This window comes from Apium graveolens, chromosome 1 (genome assembly GCF_009905375.1).
Source record: "Apium graveolens cultivar Ventura chromosome 1, ASM990537v1, whole genome shotgun sequence".
Taxonomy (NCBI): domain Eukaryota; kingdom Viridiplantae; phylum Streptophyta; class Magnoliopsida; order Apiales; family Apiaceae; genus Apium; species Apium graveolens.
The window spans coordinates 1,623,625-1,640,298 of NC_133647.1; the positions used below are offsets into that span (position 1 = coordinate 1,623,625).

Below are 16,674 nucleotides of genomic sequence, written 5' to 3' on the forward strand. Positions count from 1 at the left end.
TTAAAAAATAAGCTCGTTAACTTAATTAAGACAAGTGGAATATTAATAGCAGATAAGTAGAGGAACATATTTAATAGAAGTAGATAAGAGAATTTAGGAAAATATAAGTAAAGTAAAATGTTTATAGAATGTTAGGTTTGAGAAACAGTAACATGTTTGAGAAAAGCCGACAAGTTTGAGAAGCAGAAGAAAGAATACACTACTCGTTGATTCTTTGGTCCAAATATGGCTAGTGAAATGATTAAAGGTTTGAATGTTGGGTATGTGGTGATGACAGAAATCTATGGAGATGAGGTTCCTAGAATTGGGGGTGGTCTTTGTATCAACTCACAAGGATGGATAATCACCACCGCAACGTTAACTCCAGCTAATCTTGAACGAGTTAGGGTTCGATCCAGGTATTCCACTGAATTTAGGCCAGCAGATGTTCTACACGTGAAATCGTGTTTTGGTATAGCTTTTCTAAGCATTCAAGATGTGGAAGAAGACGAGGTGTTCAACTATCTTAATATTGCAGATAATCTCTCGATTGAGGAGGGAGATGGATTTTTTTCGTGGATTCACAATAATCCCATTGTTTTTTCATTCATCACCGGAAATGCCTCCTTTCCATTTGAAGGTGCAATTTTTCCTTCATTTGATAGTAGTACTACTGTTGATACTACTGTTGAAGATGATTTGTTTGATTTGAGGCAAAACGAATATTCAGAAACACGGTCTTTTCGAACTATTGGAGGAGTTATCGAGAGCAATCCTCGTAGATCGGAAATATGTTCTTTACATCCAGAATTACCGGTGATCGAAGTCCATGGGTTTCTTTGTACTAAGGGATATGGCAGCCCGGTATTTGACATGGGTGGTAAATTTGTGGGGTTGATCCTGTTTAAGTATCGTGAAATGAATTATATTCTACCAAGCAACATGATCAAGTCTTATCTGGATTTTATAACGGGGACCCGGCCTTCAGCAGCTCGTGGATATGACGTCGGGGTATATTTACTTATTCTTGATTTATATAATGTGTTGTTTTTAGTAATTGACAAATGCAGTACACAAGTTATAATCATGGTGTCCTCTAACTTAAGTAATTAGGTGTAGCAAAGTTTAAGTTGAAGAAAAATAGAAGAGATATGGCATGCAATACTGGTAGGGTTAATAAGTTTGTCAATTCGACCCCAATCAGCGCAAAAATATGACACATTGCTTGTATTGTGTTTATTCAAGCTGAATCTTAAACATACTAGTACTCTATGTTATGATACCGGAGTCCAACTTGAGTTGTGCGAATTATATTCAATCAATATGTGACAATTACTACTCTTTTTGTGGTTCAAATATATCTTACTATTAATCTACTTATACCAAGTCAACTTACGTGCTTTACCTGTTTTAAGTCTCATTCTTTTGAAAGATATATGGGAAATATTTGTATATATATATATAGTATCTGATTACATTTTTGTTATAATTACAAATATACCACTAACATTCTTAATTATCAACACTAGTACAATAATTTAGAACTTGTAAGCTATTTATATTCACATCATATTCGATGGTTCGAAGCTACTGGTATTATTTGAATGAAGTTTGCAATAGTCCGTATTATATTCAAATCTAGTAATGTACTATTTGAGTCCTATAAAAACTAACTGATCGAGCAAAATCTAAGCCTAGTGGTACTGGAAGGTATTCAGGTCACTTTTATTTCTAAGTGTGTAAAAAATATGTATGATGATGTCTTCTGCTACTGTTACTTTATCTGTGAGGAGTCAGTCTGTCTCACGTATCTTGATCTTGACATCACGATTTTCACGACATGATCATGAAATATTTCTATTTCATTCAACCTTGTATTTTCACGTTTACTCATCAGTGATGATTCCCTTATACGACCTAATGACACCAATAATTTGATGTCCTGCGTGACGGTACCGTGACGGTACCTGTTAGGAATAAAAGAGGCATCATATTATGATATGTATAAACTAGCATCAAGTACTTTGTCTAGAAGCTGTAATCCCAGTTCAAAATTAATAGTAATTTCTTTGTATTATGTTCATGAATGATAGTGAATTTTAGAAATTAAAGAAGCCATCATGACCTTTGACTTGTCACAGTATTATATTCAAAACAAATATTAAAATCTAACCTCATGAGCATGTATTTGAAAATCACTGTACCATTGTTCATAAATTTGCTTTGTTATGAATTTGAACATTTTTGAAAGAATTGCTTGGACTCCAGAACATAATACCATGCAAGATATTTGGCTTTGAAGAAAATCGAATTCTGAAAAACTAAGTACTTCTGCCTAGTGACTTTTCAAACCCAACAGTGCGATAATTAACTTTCCCTGCTTAATAGTATGTAACAGAATATAACAGCCTCACTCACCATCAATAAACAATTGCCTAGCACAATTGATTTTTACATTTTTGGTAAAATTTAAAAGTATGGGGAGGATATATTTGCCTCAAATATGCTTGTTTACAAACTACCTGTTTTATCGCCTCCAAAAAGGTATACTGATCTATTCACTTGGTACCCTTTGCAGTTAAATGCAGAACTGGAAATGGCTAGACACTCAAATGATTTGCGAGGTTAGTACAATGCTCGCACTATTTTACTATAACATTATTCAGAAGAACATGCATAGAGATCTCACGTGATACCATTTCTTCCTGTTCTGCCACTACTAAATCAACCATCTGTCTAGTTCCTTTAATTTGTAAACCATTCCTTCCTTAAATGCTCAATTTCGACATGGGAAAATAATGGCTGAAATAAAGTAAGAAGTGATAGTCTTCCTTTAGTAAAGAAAGAAGAACTCATGTTTTAGTATTGATAGGTATTTTTTGTTCTCCTCCTGTTAACCCCGAAAACTACATTTCCTATAATGGCTTAATGTGCATTTTCGATGTGAAAATATGATTTAATGTTCATAATATTTGAAGTCAATCAACCGTTAGATATTTTATCCTCATTCCTCCATAACCACTTGAATCAACACGCAGGTATGGCTAGGAGAAGCAGAGAGATCAATGAATTAGATGCTGTGTACGTGATCTCGACAGAAGTACCAAGCATGCAGCATATTATCGGAGGTGGTCTATGCATTAGGCCAGAAGGGGTGATAATTACTACTGCCATGGTAACTCCTGCTAACCATACAGAAGTTGTCGTTCGTTCAAGAAATTCCAATGAGTTTAGGCGAGCAACGGTTTTGAACGTAAATTTTTCGTTTGATATAAGTGTTTTGGTCATTGATCCTCGTGAAGAAGATGAGATATTTGGGTTCATTGATATTGGACAAGATTTCCCCCCTATTGAGGAGGGAGATCCACTGTTCTCGTGGATTCACAGCATTAATATTGCTTTTTCAAACATTACCGGAAAGGTTTCCTTCCCGTTTGAGTCGGTGGTTTTTCCACGACCTAGTAGCAGGAAGACGATTGGTAATGCTCTTGCGGGAGAAGTAGTTGAAATTAGGGAAAATGCGTTCTTACAAACACCGTCTTTTAGAACTATTGGGGGGATTGTTGAAGACATGGGGGAAGGGCGGAGGAAATTGAGCCATTTACATCCAAAATTACCGCTCATTGAAGTTCATGGATTCAGTGTCAATCAGGATATCTATTTAGATCAGGATTGCTATGGCAGCCCCGTGTTTGATAAGCGTGGTGGATTTGTTGGATTGATCATGTTGGAACATTGTGAATTCACATATGTACTACCAAGCCGCGTATTCAGGTCTTACATAAGCCAAAATCTTACAAAATGGACTTCATCTCGAGGCGGCGCGGGATCTTCGCATCACAGAAAAGGCAAGGATAACAAGTCAAGAAAAGATAGGGTTCCACATTTTCCTGGTGGACATGATGGGGTATATATACTTTTTTCTTAATATTTAAGAATTAGATACATATGTTTATAATCTTTTTATAAAAAGCATGATGTTTGTTTGTTTGTTTGTTTGTTTTCTATAGGAGTATGTCTAACTGGAAGAATGAGCAGAGCAGCTTGGCTATCCTCAAGCGTATAATATCTACCCTCCACTAGAGGAGTATGTTCAACTAGGAAGATGCTAACTAGTATTGATTTTAATATTTGGAGATGAGGGTCCTTTGTGGATTACTGAGCTTATTATCAACTTAGGTTGTACTCCAATTCTAGCTGATGAATCTGGATTCCTTACTAAAGGATCAAACTTATGTGATTCTTGATTTGTTGTCTTGTTACAATCTCAAGCCATCTTTCTTAAATGTTTAATATTCTTACATATCGTTCTCTGTTCATCCTTAATTAGCTTTAATCTCAAGCATCTATTTACATCTTTCTTACATGTTTAATATTCTTACATATCGTTCTCTTTTCATCCTTAATTTGTGTATGATAAATAAAATACTTTTACACTTTTGCTCAAGTTTCTGGCTTTTAATGCATTGAGAGTATACATGTCATTAGTGTTTTTTTAGTTTGTTGAGGGCCTCGAGGCTTTGATCACAACTTGACGCATGTACTTCCCATACAAAGAGCTGCAACCACAAATAAAAAAAAAAAAAAAACACGACGATAACATGATTATTCGTGATACACAACATGCTCATCCATTTTTCTACTTTGTCTCCAATACGCATCATCCTCTTTACCAGATTAAGCATGCAATTGGAGATTACGCACTCTCAGCAAACAGTTTCATCCAACCAAGGAGGTTGATATAAAGGAAAGCAAGATAGGAAATAAAATACTTGATGCATACAACTTACAACTTGACATGGCCACCACTCACTAAATTTCTACTATGAAACCCTTTTCAAACCAGTACATTCGCATAGCATTCAGCTATTATGATAATCCAAATTAGTACAGCATAGGCAGATGAACAGTTACAACAGTTCCCAGACCATGACCTTAAAGTTACAAGTTAACATACATATGCTATTCACAAAACAGACAAAAACATTTTATACAAAACACTTAAACCATGACCCTTGTCCTGTTTTTCTTTCTTGACCCCTTCCAGAAACAAGTAGCAGAAACAAGTAGCAACTACAAATCAGTCTGCCAAGTGATTCTTTTTCGCAAAAGCTAATCACGGCTATCAGCCAGACATTCTAATACCAGCCTTTCTTTTTTTACTGCTTCACTGAAGTCTTTGTTTATGAGACATTTAATCCTGACATAAAAATTTGAGCAAGTTATCTGCGTTGGCTGCACATCTGACACACCGTTGCAGACCTGGAAGGATTCAGATAAGTGCACTGATCACAAGCCCAACTTCCTGGATCCTCAGCGCCTTTGCTTGATCCTCCAATCCGGAACAAGCTTTTTCCTCTCCCACTTTTTGTTTTGCTACTCCCTGCAACACATTTTGAGCTTGTTGTCTTGCTAGAGGCTCCTATGGAATTAACATCTGATAGACCATTCTCCAATGCTCTGACCAAGTTTTCGAAGTAATTTCGCTTGACACTGTTGTGGCATTCAATAGCATGTTAAGTGATGTATCAACAAAATTTTCCCAGAAAATTATTTTGTAACAAGAATGAAAAAAAACAAGGTACTGCAATATATTAATACAGCTTCTCTTCAGAGCCTAGCTTCAATTGGTGCATATTGACAAGTGGGCAACTGACTACGTTTTCATAATGTTAACCAGGTACAGCTGTATGCTTTATAGTTTACATAGCTTGCGCAGTACATGCTGACTCACATATCCTTTTTCAAACAACTAAAAAGAAAGTCAAGTACAATATACTGCAAACTCAGATTGTTTCTCTGACAACAAAAAAGAAGCCAAGTACAAGATAATGCAAAAGGCAACTGATGCGGTATCATCAGGTAAACTTGCAAATATTGTGAACACAGACATGAAAACAGAACTCCAGATCCATATAGCTTAGATAGACGGTGGGATTACGATTCATTGGGTTTAAAACAAAACAACCTCAGAAATTTCAGTTCCTTGCATGGAAGAGGACCTCTCCCAGTTTTAAACTGCTAGGTCAATTACAAAATCTCTAGGATAACTTCTAAAAACTCTAGCACAAAGACTTCCCATATGTTCAAGTTCTACCTGCGGCCTGCGCACTCTTTTCCGTTTAAGTTTTTAACAAGACTCTTCGTATAATTTCGTTGATTCATGGCCCATGTAGTAGTGCCTAGCTTAAAATCAAACCCTACTAAAGAAACCCCAAGAAGAGGCTAACAAAGTACCCAAACTAATTGCTTTTAATTGATGACAGTACACGTGTTCCAGCATCTACTAATTTGAAAACAAGCACTCTTTGTATATATCATAAATCAAACAAACTTTAACAATTCACTAGCCTACAAACCCTTTGCAGAATGAGCTCTGATGTTAAAACTCGCCCCCAAGAAACAGTCCAATATCTCAATTTACACAGTGCCAAATTTCCCCAAGAATATTCCACATATTGACAAGTTATAAGCTACTTGCAGACTGATCTTGGTTTACAAAATCATTAACTTCTAGAGTTCACCTAGAGTTTCATACTCCCATAACATCCCATAGCAATTTTCGAAGTAAAACTTCAGATACAGAAGCTCAATGAAGAGGGACTAAACACCTACTAATTTTAAGCATGTATGTTGCTCAATAGAAAAAGACTATTAACTGACTGACAGCTTATTAATTCATAGGGTTAGCTTGATTTAGTGAGCGCACCCAGACTGGGACAACTCAGTAAATCTCCAGTCCACCCTACTAAATAGCCTTCCTTCAAAGCCCCTCTCTGCCCATCAGTAAAGTGCATACAGCAATTTCTTTTGCATTTCATTTTGTTTCAATATAACAGAAAATAAATATCTTACACAATATATACCTAGTCAATCCAGCCAGTTTTGTACGAAAACCACTAAAATCTTCAGATGTACCATCACCGAGGTAATTCTGTAATTCCTTCTCTGCGCACTGATGGAGCCTTTCTAAAATAGCCTCAGCTTCACCTGTTCAACAAATGAAAACAGAAATAAATTACCAACCCAACAAAAATAAGTTCCTGCTAAATTACATGATAAACACCAGGGAAATTTATACCTTGCAAATACTCAAAGAACTGCCTCTTGGCAAGCTCGTGCTCTGGCAAGTAGAATCCATACGCATACGTCCATTTCAACACTCGCCTACATTCGACAATCTGCCAGCACAAAAATACCAAGGGAACTGTTAATCAATTCATGCACAATGTAAAATGGTCTAAAGTAAAGAATCAGAGATCTGCTGCTTCAAAGTGTAAGAGGTATATTCTTTAGCTTTCAATTCGTACTGTATCAACATGTAAGTGGGAAACATACCCTGTCCAAGTTGAATGGAACCACCACTTTCTTATATCTGAACATAAAATCCATCTGGCTTACAGAAATAACTTACAAGAGAAGACAGTTTCGGTGACTTGTTAATGCTAAACTGGGATTCATTCTTAACTTCTTGTAGGAAACATAAATGTTTAAAAAATGAGATATTAGATGAACTTCTAAAAGTATATAGGAGACCAAAAGTTTTAGGACAAAAATCGTTGAATAATTAGTAGTGTTTTCATAGCTTGGTTCACCAAATGTGCATTAGTATCTAAGTTCATTATTATGCAAAGATGATTAAACCCGGTTAGTGCAATTTATGCTTTATTCTAGTGAGATCATCACTGCTCTCTTCGTGTTGATATATAGGAACATGTATGGATTACAAATGAGAATTGATATTTGATTATTGATTAAGATTTACTTTTTATTATTTCTTTATATTCGTATATTTTACTTTATGAGAAATCCTTAGCATAATCCTTAGTGTAGTAAATGTTATGCTATTAATTTCCTAAGTATATCTTTTAATGTTATTTTCATTATATACCACAGTTCTAATTACTCTTCTGTATATCTTGCTAATTTACACTACATCATGAAGACTAGGAACATAAGTGGTCTAAAAGCCACAGAAACTTGTTTGGAAACAAGTTGTGGACACTGAAAGTAGAGGGCACAGGAATTGCAAGAGTTAAGATTAAGAAATTTAGACATCACCGAGGCAATTCTGTAATTCCTTCTCTGCGCACTGATGGAGCCTTTCTAAATTAGCCTCAGCTTCACCTGTTCAACAAATGAAAACAGAAATAAATTACCAACCCAATAAACATAAGTTCCTGCTAAATTACATGATAAAAACCATGGAAATTTATACCTTGCAAACACTCAAAGAACTGCCTCTTGGCAAGCTCGTGCTCTGGCAAATAGAATCCATAATCATACGTCCATTTCAACACTCGCCTACATTCGATAGAAGTAACATAAAAGAGAAGACAGTTTTTGGACTGGTTAATGCTAAACTGGGATTCATTCTTAACTTCTTGTAGGAAACATAAATGTTTAAAAATTGGGGAATTTGTATAAAACATCCCAAAATAATGAGTTAGTTTGTGAATGAGTCCCCTTTTGTTCAATAATCATAAATATGTCCTATAGTTAACTTAAACTGACGTATAACCCTCATACATGTATAATAATCTCATCAATATGAGCATATGTACTAAAATGCCCCTAATATAATACAATACAATTTAAAAAAATCACTTGTTCCACCGAACATAAAATCATTGGGTCTCTATCAATTTTTGTTTCACCATATTTGACACAGGAATGTATGGTGGTTGGTTGGTTTTTTTATTACTATCAATGGGCTCTGGGATTTTTTAAATTTAAGGTTCAATGTTTAAAAACTTAACTTGGCCTCGCAATAATTGTTGCATTTTTCTTAGTGTACACATAGGCGGGGGCAGACCATGTACTATCAATTTCTTAATTTTTATAATTTTACCATTGTAATTGAGTGTTGCATCAATTTAACGGGGGTGTAAAATGATTTTCAATTTTTAAAATTTTACCGATCAAAATTGATTGTTCCTGGTTGCATCAAGTTGAGCTAAGGTGAAATAAAATGATATTTCTTTTCCATTGTGATCACAAATCACTACCTAAGTGAAACCACCAAAGTTTAAAATTTATTGGATTGTATACATCTCCTAATTACCAAATGTTAATATTTATATTCTCCAAGTCATTTGTAGGGTTATTTATGTCATTTAAAAACATGCACTTGTGTAATTAACTATGGTTAATCTAAAATTATAGAAAAGTTCTAATATAGAATATATTTATAAATATAATTATAAATGGGATATATTTATAAATGGACTTTTATAATGGGACATATTAGTAAAAAACCCTAAAAAATGAGATAATAGATGAACTTCTAAAAGTATATAGGAGATCAAAAGTTCTAGAAAAAAGAGTTGAATAATTAGTAGTGTTTACATAGCTTGGTTCACCAAATGTGCACTAGTATCTAAGTTAATTTATGATGCAAAGATGAGTAAACCCGGTTAGTGTAATATATGCTTTATTCTAGTGAGATCATCACTACTCTCTTGTTGATATTTAGGAACATGTATGGATTGCAAATGAATATTAATATTTGATTACTGATTAAGATTTACTTTTCATTACTTCTTTATATTCATCTATTTTACATTTTGAGAAATCCTTGGCATAATCCTTGGTGTAGTAAATTTATCTTTTGCTATTATCTTCGTTATATACCACAATTTCTAATTACACTTCTTTATATCTTGCTAATTCACACTATATCATGAAGACTAGGAACATAGTGGTCTAAAAGCCACAGAAACTTGTTTGTAAACAAGTTGTGGACACTGAAAGGAGAGGGCACGGGAATAGCAAGAGTTAAGATCAAGAAACTTAGACATACCTGTGACCATGCTTCCAACACAAACTTCAATTGTGACTCTGGTATCTTCTGCTTCTCACTAAGTTTTTCAAGCTGGAAAAAACAGAAAAACAAAACTTACAAAAAGCAGGGGAGAGAGTACTTATAGATCAATTTAAGTCCTTACGGGGATGTAGCAGCCCAAAAAACAATATGGCTAAATTGACACTTACTCTACTTTTGGTGACAGAAACAAGATCACTCCATACACCAATTCAGTATAAAGAATACGCTGTTCTTGTCAAGAGAGCTCAACAACTAAATGCATGCAATGATGTAGTTTAAGAGATTAATTTGACTGGATAAAGAATAATGTTTTAAAGATTTATAGCTGTGTACTTGTGCTTAAATTTTCTAATTTATCTTCATTATCATTTAAAAATTAGAAACTTCTGACCAACTCAAAAGTAGATGTAAATTACAAGCCAAATGATACTGCCTCCATTCCTAAACAACAGTCCCTCTGATTTTTGGTCCGCATGTGTTGTGCTGCAAAATAAACTATTCAAAATTAATATAAAAATCAAATTTCTATATCAAATAAAGTTTCCCATCAAATATTGATTTGATATAAACTTTTAACTTTAATAATGAGTATAATTATGTTTTCAAGCACCTCAATCAATGTGCTAAAAGATCAAAGCAGCTATTCTTTAGAAATGTAGGTTGTGGAACAAAAAAATCAAGTTAAATCTATCCACAATGGCTTCAAATTCTATTTTACATTTTGCTTGCAAATAAAAAATGAGAGGTTATACAAATGATACAATCATAACTCTAGTCTAGGTCATATTATATCACAACTAAAAATAAAGTTTTGTTCATACATGCACAGTTTGCATTTTATGTAAATCTGCAAGGGCTTTCTGCCTCGACTGCCATTGAAAAGGTTAAAATGTCAGATTACTTGTAAGCAAATCATTTAAACAGATTTACAACAGAGAAATATCCAAAAATAAACTAATACATTGATAACAAATAGCCATAGTCCATTTTCGATTACTGAAGTACAAAAAAACGAGAATTGGAATCTATTTGTATAAAATTCCTAACACAAGTATTCAAGTGTGCACTGAGCATATGTAATAAAATGAGTACTTATCTAAACTGCATTTAAAGAAAATAAATAAACATTAGCTACAGCTCAAAAGTTTTAATAATCTATGAATTGTCACTATTAAGTTCCACTACTCCCCATGGGAAAAGAACACATACGAAACAACTAAAACCAGTACATTTGCATGTATTCATTATATATAATTATCCTTAATAATATATCATAGGCAGCTGGAGATTTACAACAGTTCACAGACCATGACCCCTTAAGTTATAACCGAACTAACAGACGCTATATATAAACAAAAAGGACAAATACAACATATGCATAAGCCTCAAACCATGCCCTTTATCCTGATTTTCTTTCTTCACCCCTTCCCAAACAAGTTGCAACTACAAATCAGACTGCCTAGTGCCTAGTGATTCTTCTGCGCACAAGCTAATCACGACTGACTCACAAACTTTTTTATACTAGCCTTGCCTTTTACTGCTTCTCTGAATTCTTTGTTATGCTAGTGGATACAGGTTTTAGAAGAGAAGTAATAACTATAAAATGGAATGAACAGAACCGGTCCTTTCTCAACTTAAATAATATAGCCAACTGAATGAACATTAGTGGACATCCAGGATAACAAATCGTAAATTACTCCTTAAAGATACTATGAACCATACCTATATTCTCCATTTCAAGGAAAATAACTTTCACAAAGATAATGGAACAGTTCCTACTTCCAATAGGAGTTATCCCTAATATCTCCTAGTGTATACACCTTTTCTCTTGGTAACAAAAGATTGAGGATTCGAACCTCAGTAGAGGCAGGGTAACTGACCACTATCGGAATAAAGAGACTTGGATGACCTTTGATTTTTATAATGACTATACTATATAACAGGAGAAGTGGAGATATAAGTGACAAACTTGAACATACCGACTGGTTGGTAGCACACCGCTCGTAATAATGAGTGTATCGAGTTCTTAGCCATCTCCCTTCTCTTCTCAGATTCATCATACTGCGAAAAATATAATACGTAGGAAATTAATTTATATGCATATTCTCAGCAAGTACATGACATCAAAGCAACAAACCTTACCACTCCCTCTTGTTTTGCTGCTTCATAATGGTTACTTGCATAAAAGCCACCAGTTCTCTCCCCGTGATCAGACCAGACACCAAGACATAACCTGCCCATCAAATCGGTAAGACTATGAGATTGGCCGACTGCTAGATGTAAAATTAGTTATTTGTAGGAGAAAACAAAAACAAGCTAATTATTTTTGCCGCAGATCCAAGATGTGAAACTTCTATGAACACATTAAGATCATAAGAGAGCAGTGGACACTTCAACAGACCATCAAAGAAAAGTATGCAATACATCTAACAAAACTTGCCGCTTACCAGCAAAACTCAAATTTGCACGGTGGTGTGCAAGTCATGTGCATGCAACCTTGGTTTTTCTCAATTGGTCTCTTACATTTGGGACAAGGCTTCGAATTAGCAAGTATCCTGTGTCATAATAATAGAACATCATCAATTGAAAAATCCAACTTCTAAAGCACTTCATCACAATAAAAGGAAACAGTTTCAGTACAAACAAGTAAAACATAGATGACAGACTTTTATATAAACATAGATGCAGAGCTGTGGTGCACATGGCTTTTCTTTTTGAGTATATAGATATTATACCAGGAAAGAAATATAAACTAGCTCGCCTAGACTTGAGTGTGAGTGTCAATGTGTGTATGTGTGAGAGGGGGGGTGGGAGAGAGGCATCCATAATAGTTTGTTAGTATCCTTTTACCAGTCAAGGAGGATTCTTTTCACAAAATGAATCCTACGGTTAGAAAGTTAGTATATAAATTATGTAGAAGGCCTACGCTTGAGAGAAGAGTCTTACGCCTAAGATACAACTGATGATGATCATGACCTGTGATAGTCAATGCAGAGAATGGGAAGTGCTGAAATAATTTCCTAAAAACTATCCAAAAGTAATAACTTTACCAATACATATTTTCAGATTCAGCTGTATTTTTTAATATCCATTTGGCCACAGTCTCGCAGTCCACTGGACGATGAGCTTCCTCCGTACACTGTAACAGTAATTTGAAATTATACCTTGTGACCCATTGTCAGCTAATAAATAAAAAGGAGAGTTTATAGTAGAGGAACTCGCATTCCAACAAAAGCTATATGAGCAAAGACATGACACGTCATGGCTGCCACTTCCAACATCAAATTCAACAGCACAATCACATCCTGGAGCAGGACACCACTTGAACTACACAAGAAAAGAAAATGAACGTTCAAACTGCTGCAGCGTAATTAATAACACCTATGCACGAGGTTCAGCCAAATGTCAAAATATCAAACATGGAAAAGTAAAGATTCATTTTTTCAAAAGAGAGCTACAAAGAATTTCAAGACCACAAAAAAAACTCTCAATATGCAAAATATTTCAACAGTAACCCAAAATCCCAAACATATATTAAGAAAAGCAAAAATTGACTTGCGCATAAGTTATAGCTCCTGCACAAGCAGGACTCCACCAATACTTGATGCATACAACTTGACATGGCCACCAAGATCACTAAATTTCTACTATGAAACCCTTTTCAAACCAGTACATTCGCATAGCATTCGGCTATTATGATAATCCAAAATAGTACAACATAGGCAGATGAAGAGTTACAACAGTTCCCAGACCATGACCTTAAAGTTACAAGTTAACATACAGATGCTATTCACAAAACGGACAAAAACATTTTATACATAAGACTTAAACCATGACCCTTGTCCTGTTTTTCTGTCTTGACCCCTTCCAGAAACAAGTAGCAACTACAAATCAGTCTGCCAAGTGATTCTTTTTCGCAAAAGCTAATCACGGATATCAGCCAGACATTCTTATACCAGCCTTTCTTTTTTTACTGCTTCACTGAAGTCTTTGTTTATGAGACATTTAATCCTGACGTAAAAATTTGAGCAAGTTATCTGCGTTGGCTGCATATCTGACACATCTGACTCCCTGCAACACATTTTGAGCTTGTAGTCTTGCTAGAGGCTCCTATAGAATTAACATCCGATAAACCATTCTCCAGTGCTCTGACCAAGTTTTCGAAGTAATTTCGCGTGACACTGTTGTGGCATTCAATAGCATGTTAAGTGATGTATCAACAAAATTTTCCCAGAAAATTATTTTGTAACAAGAATAAAAAAAAACAAGGTACTGCAATATATTAATAGCAGCTTCTCTTCAGAGCCTAGCTTCAATTGGTGCATATTGACAAGTGGGCAACTGACTACGTTTTCATAATGTTAACCAGGTACAGCTGTATGCTTTAGTGTTTACATAGCTTGCGCAATACATGCTCACTCACATATCCTTTTTCAAACAACTAAAAAGAAAGTCAAGTACAATATACTGCAAACTCAGATTGTTTCTCCGACAACAAAAAAGAAGCCAAGTACAAGATAATGCAAAAGGCAACTGATGCGGTATCATCAGGTAAACTTGCAAATATTGTGAACACAGACATGAAAACAGAACTCCAGATCCATATAGCTTAGATAGATGGTGGGATTACGATTCATTGGGTTTAAAACAAAACAACCTCAGAAATTTCAGTTCCTTGCATGGAAGAGGACCTCTCCCAGTTTTAAACTGCTAGGTCAATTACAAAATCTTTAGGATAACTTCTAAAAACTCTAGCACAAAGACTTCCCATATGTTCAAGTTCTACCTGCGGCCTGCGCACTCTTTTCCGTTTAAGTTTTTAACAAGACTCTTCATATAATTTCGTTGATTCATGGCCCATGTAGTAGTGCCTAGCTTAAAATCCAACCCTACTAAAGAAACCCAAAGAAGAGGCTAACAAAGTACCCAAACTAATTGCTTTTAACTGATGACAGTACACGTGTTCCAGCATCTACTAATTTGAAAACAAGCACTCTTTGTATATAACATAAATAAACAAACTTTAACAATTCACTAGCCTACAAACCCTTTGCAGAATGAGCTCTGATGTTAAAACTCGCCCCCAAGAAACAGTCCAATATCTCATTTTACACATTGCCAAATTTCCCCAAGAATATTCCACATATTGACAAGTTATAAGCTACTTGCAGACTGATCTTGGTTTACAAAATCATTAACTTCTAGAGTTCACCTAGAGTTTCATACTCCCATAACATCCCATAGCAATTTTCGAAGTAAATCTTCAGATACAGAAGCTCAATGAAGAGGGACTAAACACCTACTAATTTTAAGCATGTATGTTGCTCAATAGAAAAAGACTATTAACTGACTGACAACTTATTAATTCATAGGGTTAGCTTGATTTAGTGAGCGCACCCAGACTGGGACAACTCAGTAAATCTCCAGTCCACCCTGCTAAATAGCCTTCCTTCAAAGCCCCTTTCTGCCCATCAGTAAAGTGCATACAGCAATTTCTTTTGCATTTCATTTTGTTTCAATATAACAGCAAATAAATATCTTACACAATATATACCTAGTCAATCCAGCCAGTTTTGTACGAAAACCACGAAAATCTTAAGATGTACCATCACCGAGGTAATTCTGTAATTCCTTCTCTGCGCACTGATGGAGCCTTTCTAAATTAGCCTCAACTTCACCTGTTCAACAAATGAAAAACAAGAATAAATTACCAACCCAATAAACATAAGTTCCTGCCGTTAGAAAATTAGGATTTTAGAGTTTAATTTAATTATGTTCTTGATGTTAATCCTAAAATCTAATGATTGGAAATTGTTCAATGATATTGAGCTTAAATTTTCATGTATGGTTTTAAGAATTTTCTTAATGAAATCCATATGAAATGAGAGTTGAAAGTAGTTTGGAAAAGCTTGAAAAATTTGAGAATGTTTGTCCCACATTGAAATAAATAAAGGGGGTTGTGCCCACATGAGTAGTATACAACTACTAAGGTGTGTGATGGTCCATTGTGTTGTTGTGTGCTTTACGCGCGCGCCCCGCCACGCACCACACCGGGGCGGGTCGGGTTCTATAACAAGTTCTGATATCAGAATCAGAACTTAAGAACTTCTGAATCAAATCAGAACTTAACTTAAGTTCTGATAATAATGTGGGTGTTAATGTGAAAAGCTGTTCATTTTTCCTCTCCTATCAACCTCTCTGCATTTCTCTCCCACAAGTCCTGAAGTGCTAATATTTTCCGGCGACTGAGGTGCTGGTCGAAGTGGAGCTTTTGTTGCTGCTGTTAACATAAACTCCGAGCTGTTTTATCCTGGTGAAGATATTGTGCGCATCCCAAACGCAGCAGGTAGGGGCAATATTCTCTTCAAGAGCAGTCAGGACTTCGAGCAAGGCCTGGTGACTCAGCTGTGATCATTTTTCTTGGCATTTTGTATCTGTGAACCTTTATTTCAGTCACTGTTAAAAGCTATGGTTTCGGGTACATCTTTCTTTCTCTCTTCGTTATTTCAGTTACTGATTTTGTTTACCTGCATGCTTTGTTTTGTTAACTGTGGTCTTGGCCTAAACTTGCTAAATTCTTTATACACTTGTTTCTATGTTGCTATATTTGTTAGTGAGATTTACAACACCTGCTAAATTACATGATAAACATCAGGGAAATTTTATACCTTGCAAATACTCAAAGAACTGCCTCTTGGCAAGCTCGTGCTCTGGCAAGTGTCAATTTGGATTGAATATATAACTAATTCATAAGAACATTGCTAATTCTTAAATCACATAAGCATATAAGAATTAACAATTAAATTAGGAGAAGGGTTTGAGAAAACAAACAGAGATTGGATTTAATCTCGAGTCCAGAAAACTGTCTC

The 16,674-nt window shown here is 35.1% G+C and overlaps 1 protein-coding gene and 1 pseudogene across 1 annotated transcript; one reads left to right on the forward strand and one right to left on the reverse strand.

The window, feature by feature from the left end:
• Positions 1–136: 136 nt before the first annotated feature.
• LOC141659363 (uncharacterized) lies at positions 137–4,286 on the forward strand. The gene is made up of 4 exons (XM_074466194.1): positions 137–990; positions 2,558–2,603; positions 3,018–3,886; positions 3,990–4,286. Exons 1-4 carry the CDS (start codon positions 226–228, stop codon positions 3,999–4,001), a joined length of 1,692 nt encoding a protein of 563 aa, XP_074322295.1. The 5' UTR covers positions 137–225; the 3' UTR covers positions 4,002–4,286.
• Positions 4,287–4,719: 433 nt separating this feature from the next.
• LOC141724878 (putative E3 ubiquitin-protein ligase ARI8) lies at positions 4,720–13,887 on the reverse strand (annotated as a pseudogene).
• Between the last annotated feature and the right edge of the window lie 2,787 nt (positions 13,888–16,674).

What these genes read in the sequence shown, in the direction of transcription:
- LOC141659363 (XM_074466194.1), top strand. Translation starts at nt 226, where the DNA reads ATGGCTAGTGAAATGATTAAAGGTTTGAATGTTGGGTATGTGGTGATG. An exon ending in CTCGTGGATATGACGTCGGG is followed by an intron (nt 991 to 2,557) that starts GTATATTTACTT and finishes TACCCTTTGCAG; the next exon opens with TTAAATGCAGAACTGGAAAT. An exon ending in ACACTCAAATGATTTGCGAG is followed by an intron (nt 2,604 to 3,017) that starts GTTAGTACAATG and finishes ATCAACACGCAG; the next exon opens with GTATGGCTAGGAGAAGCAGA.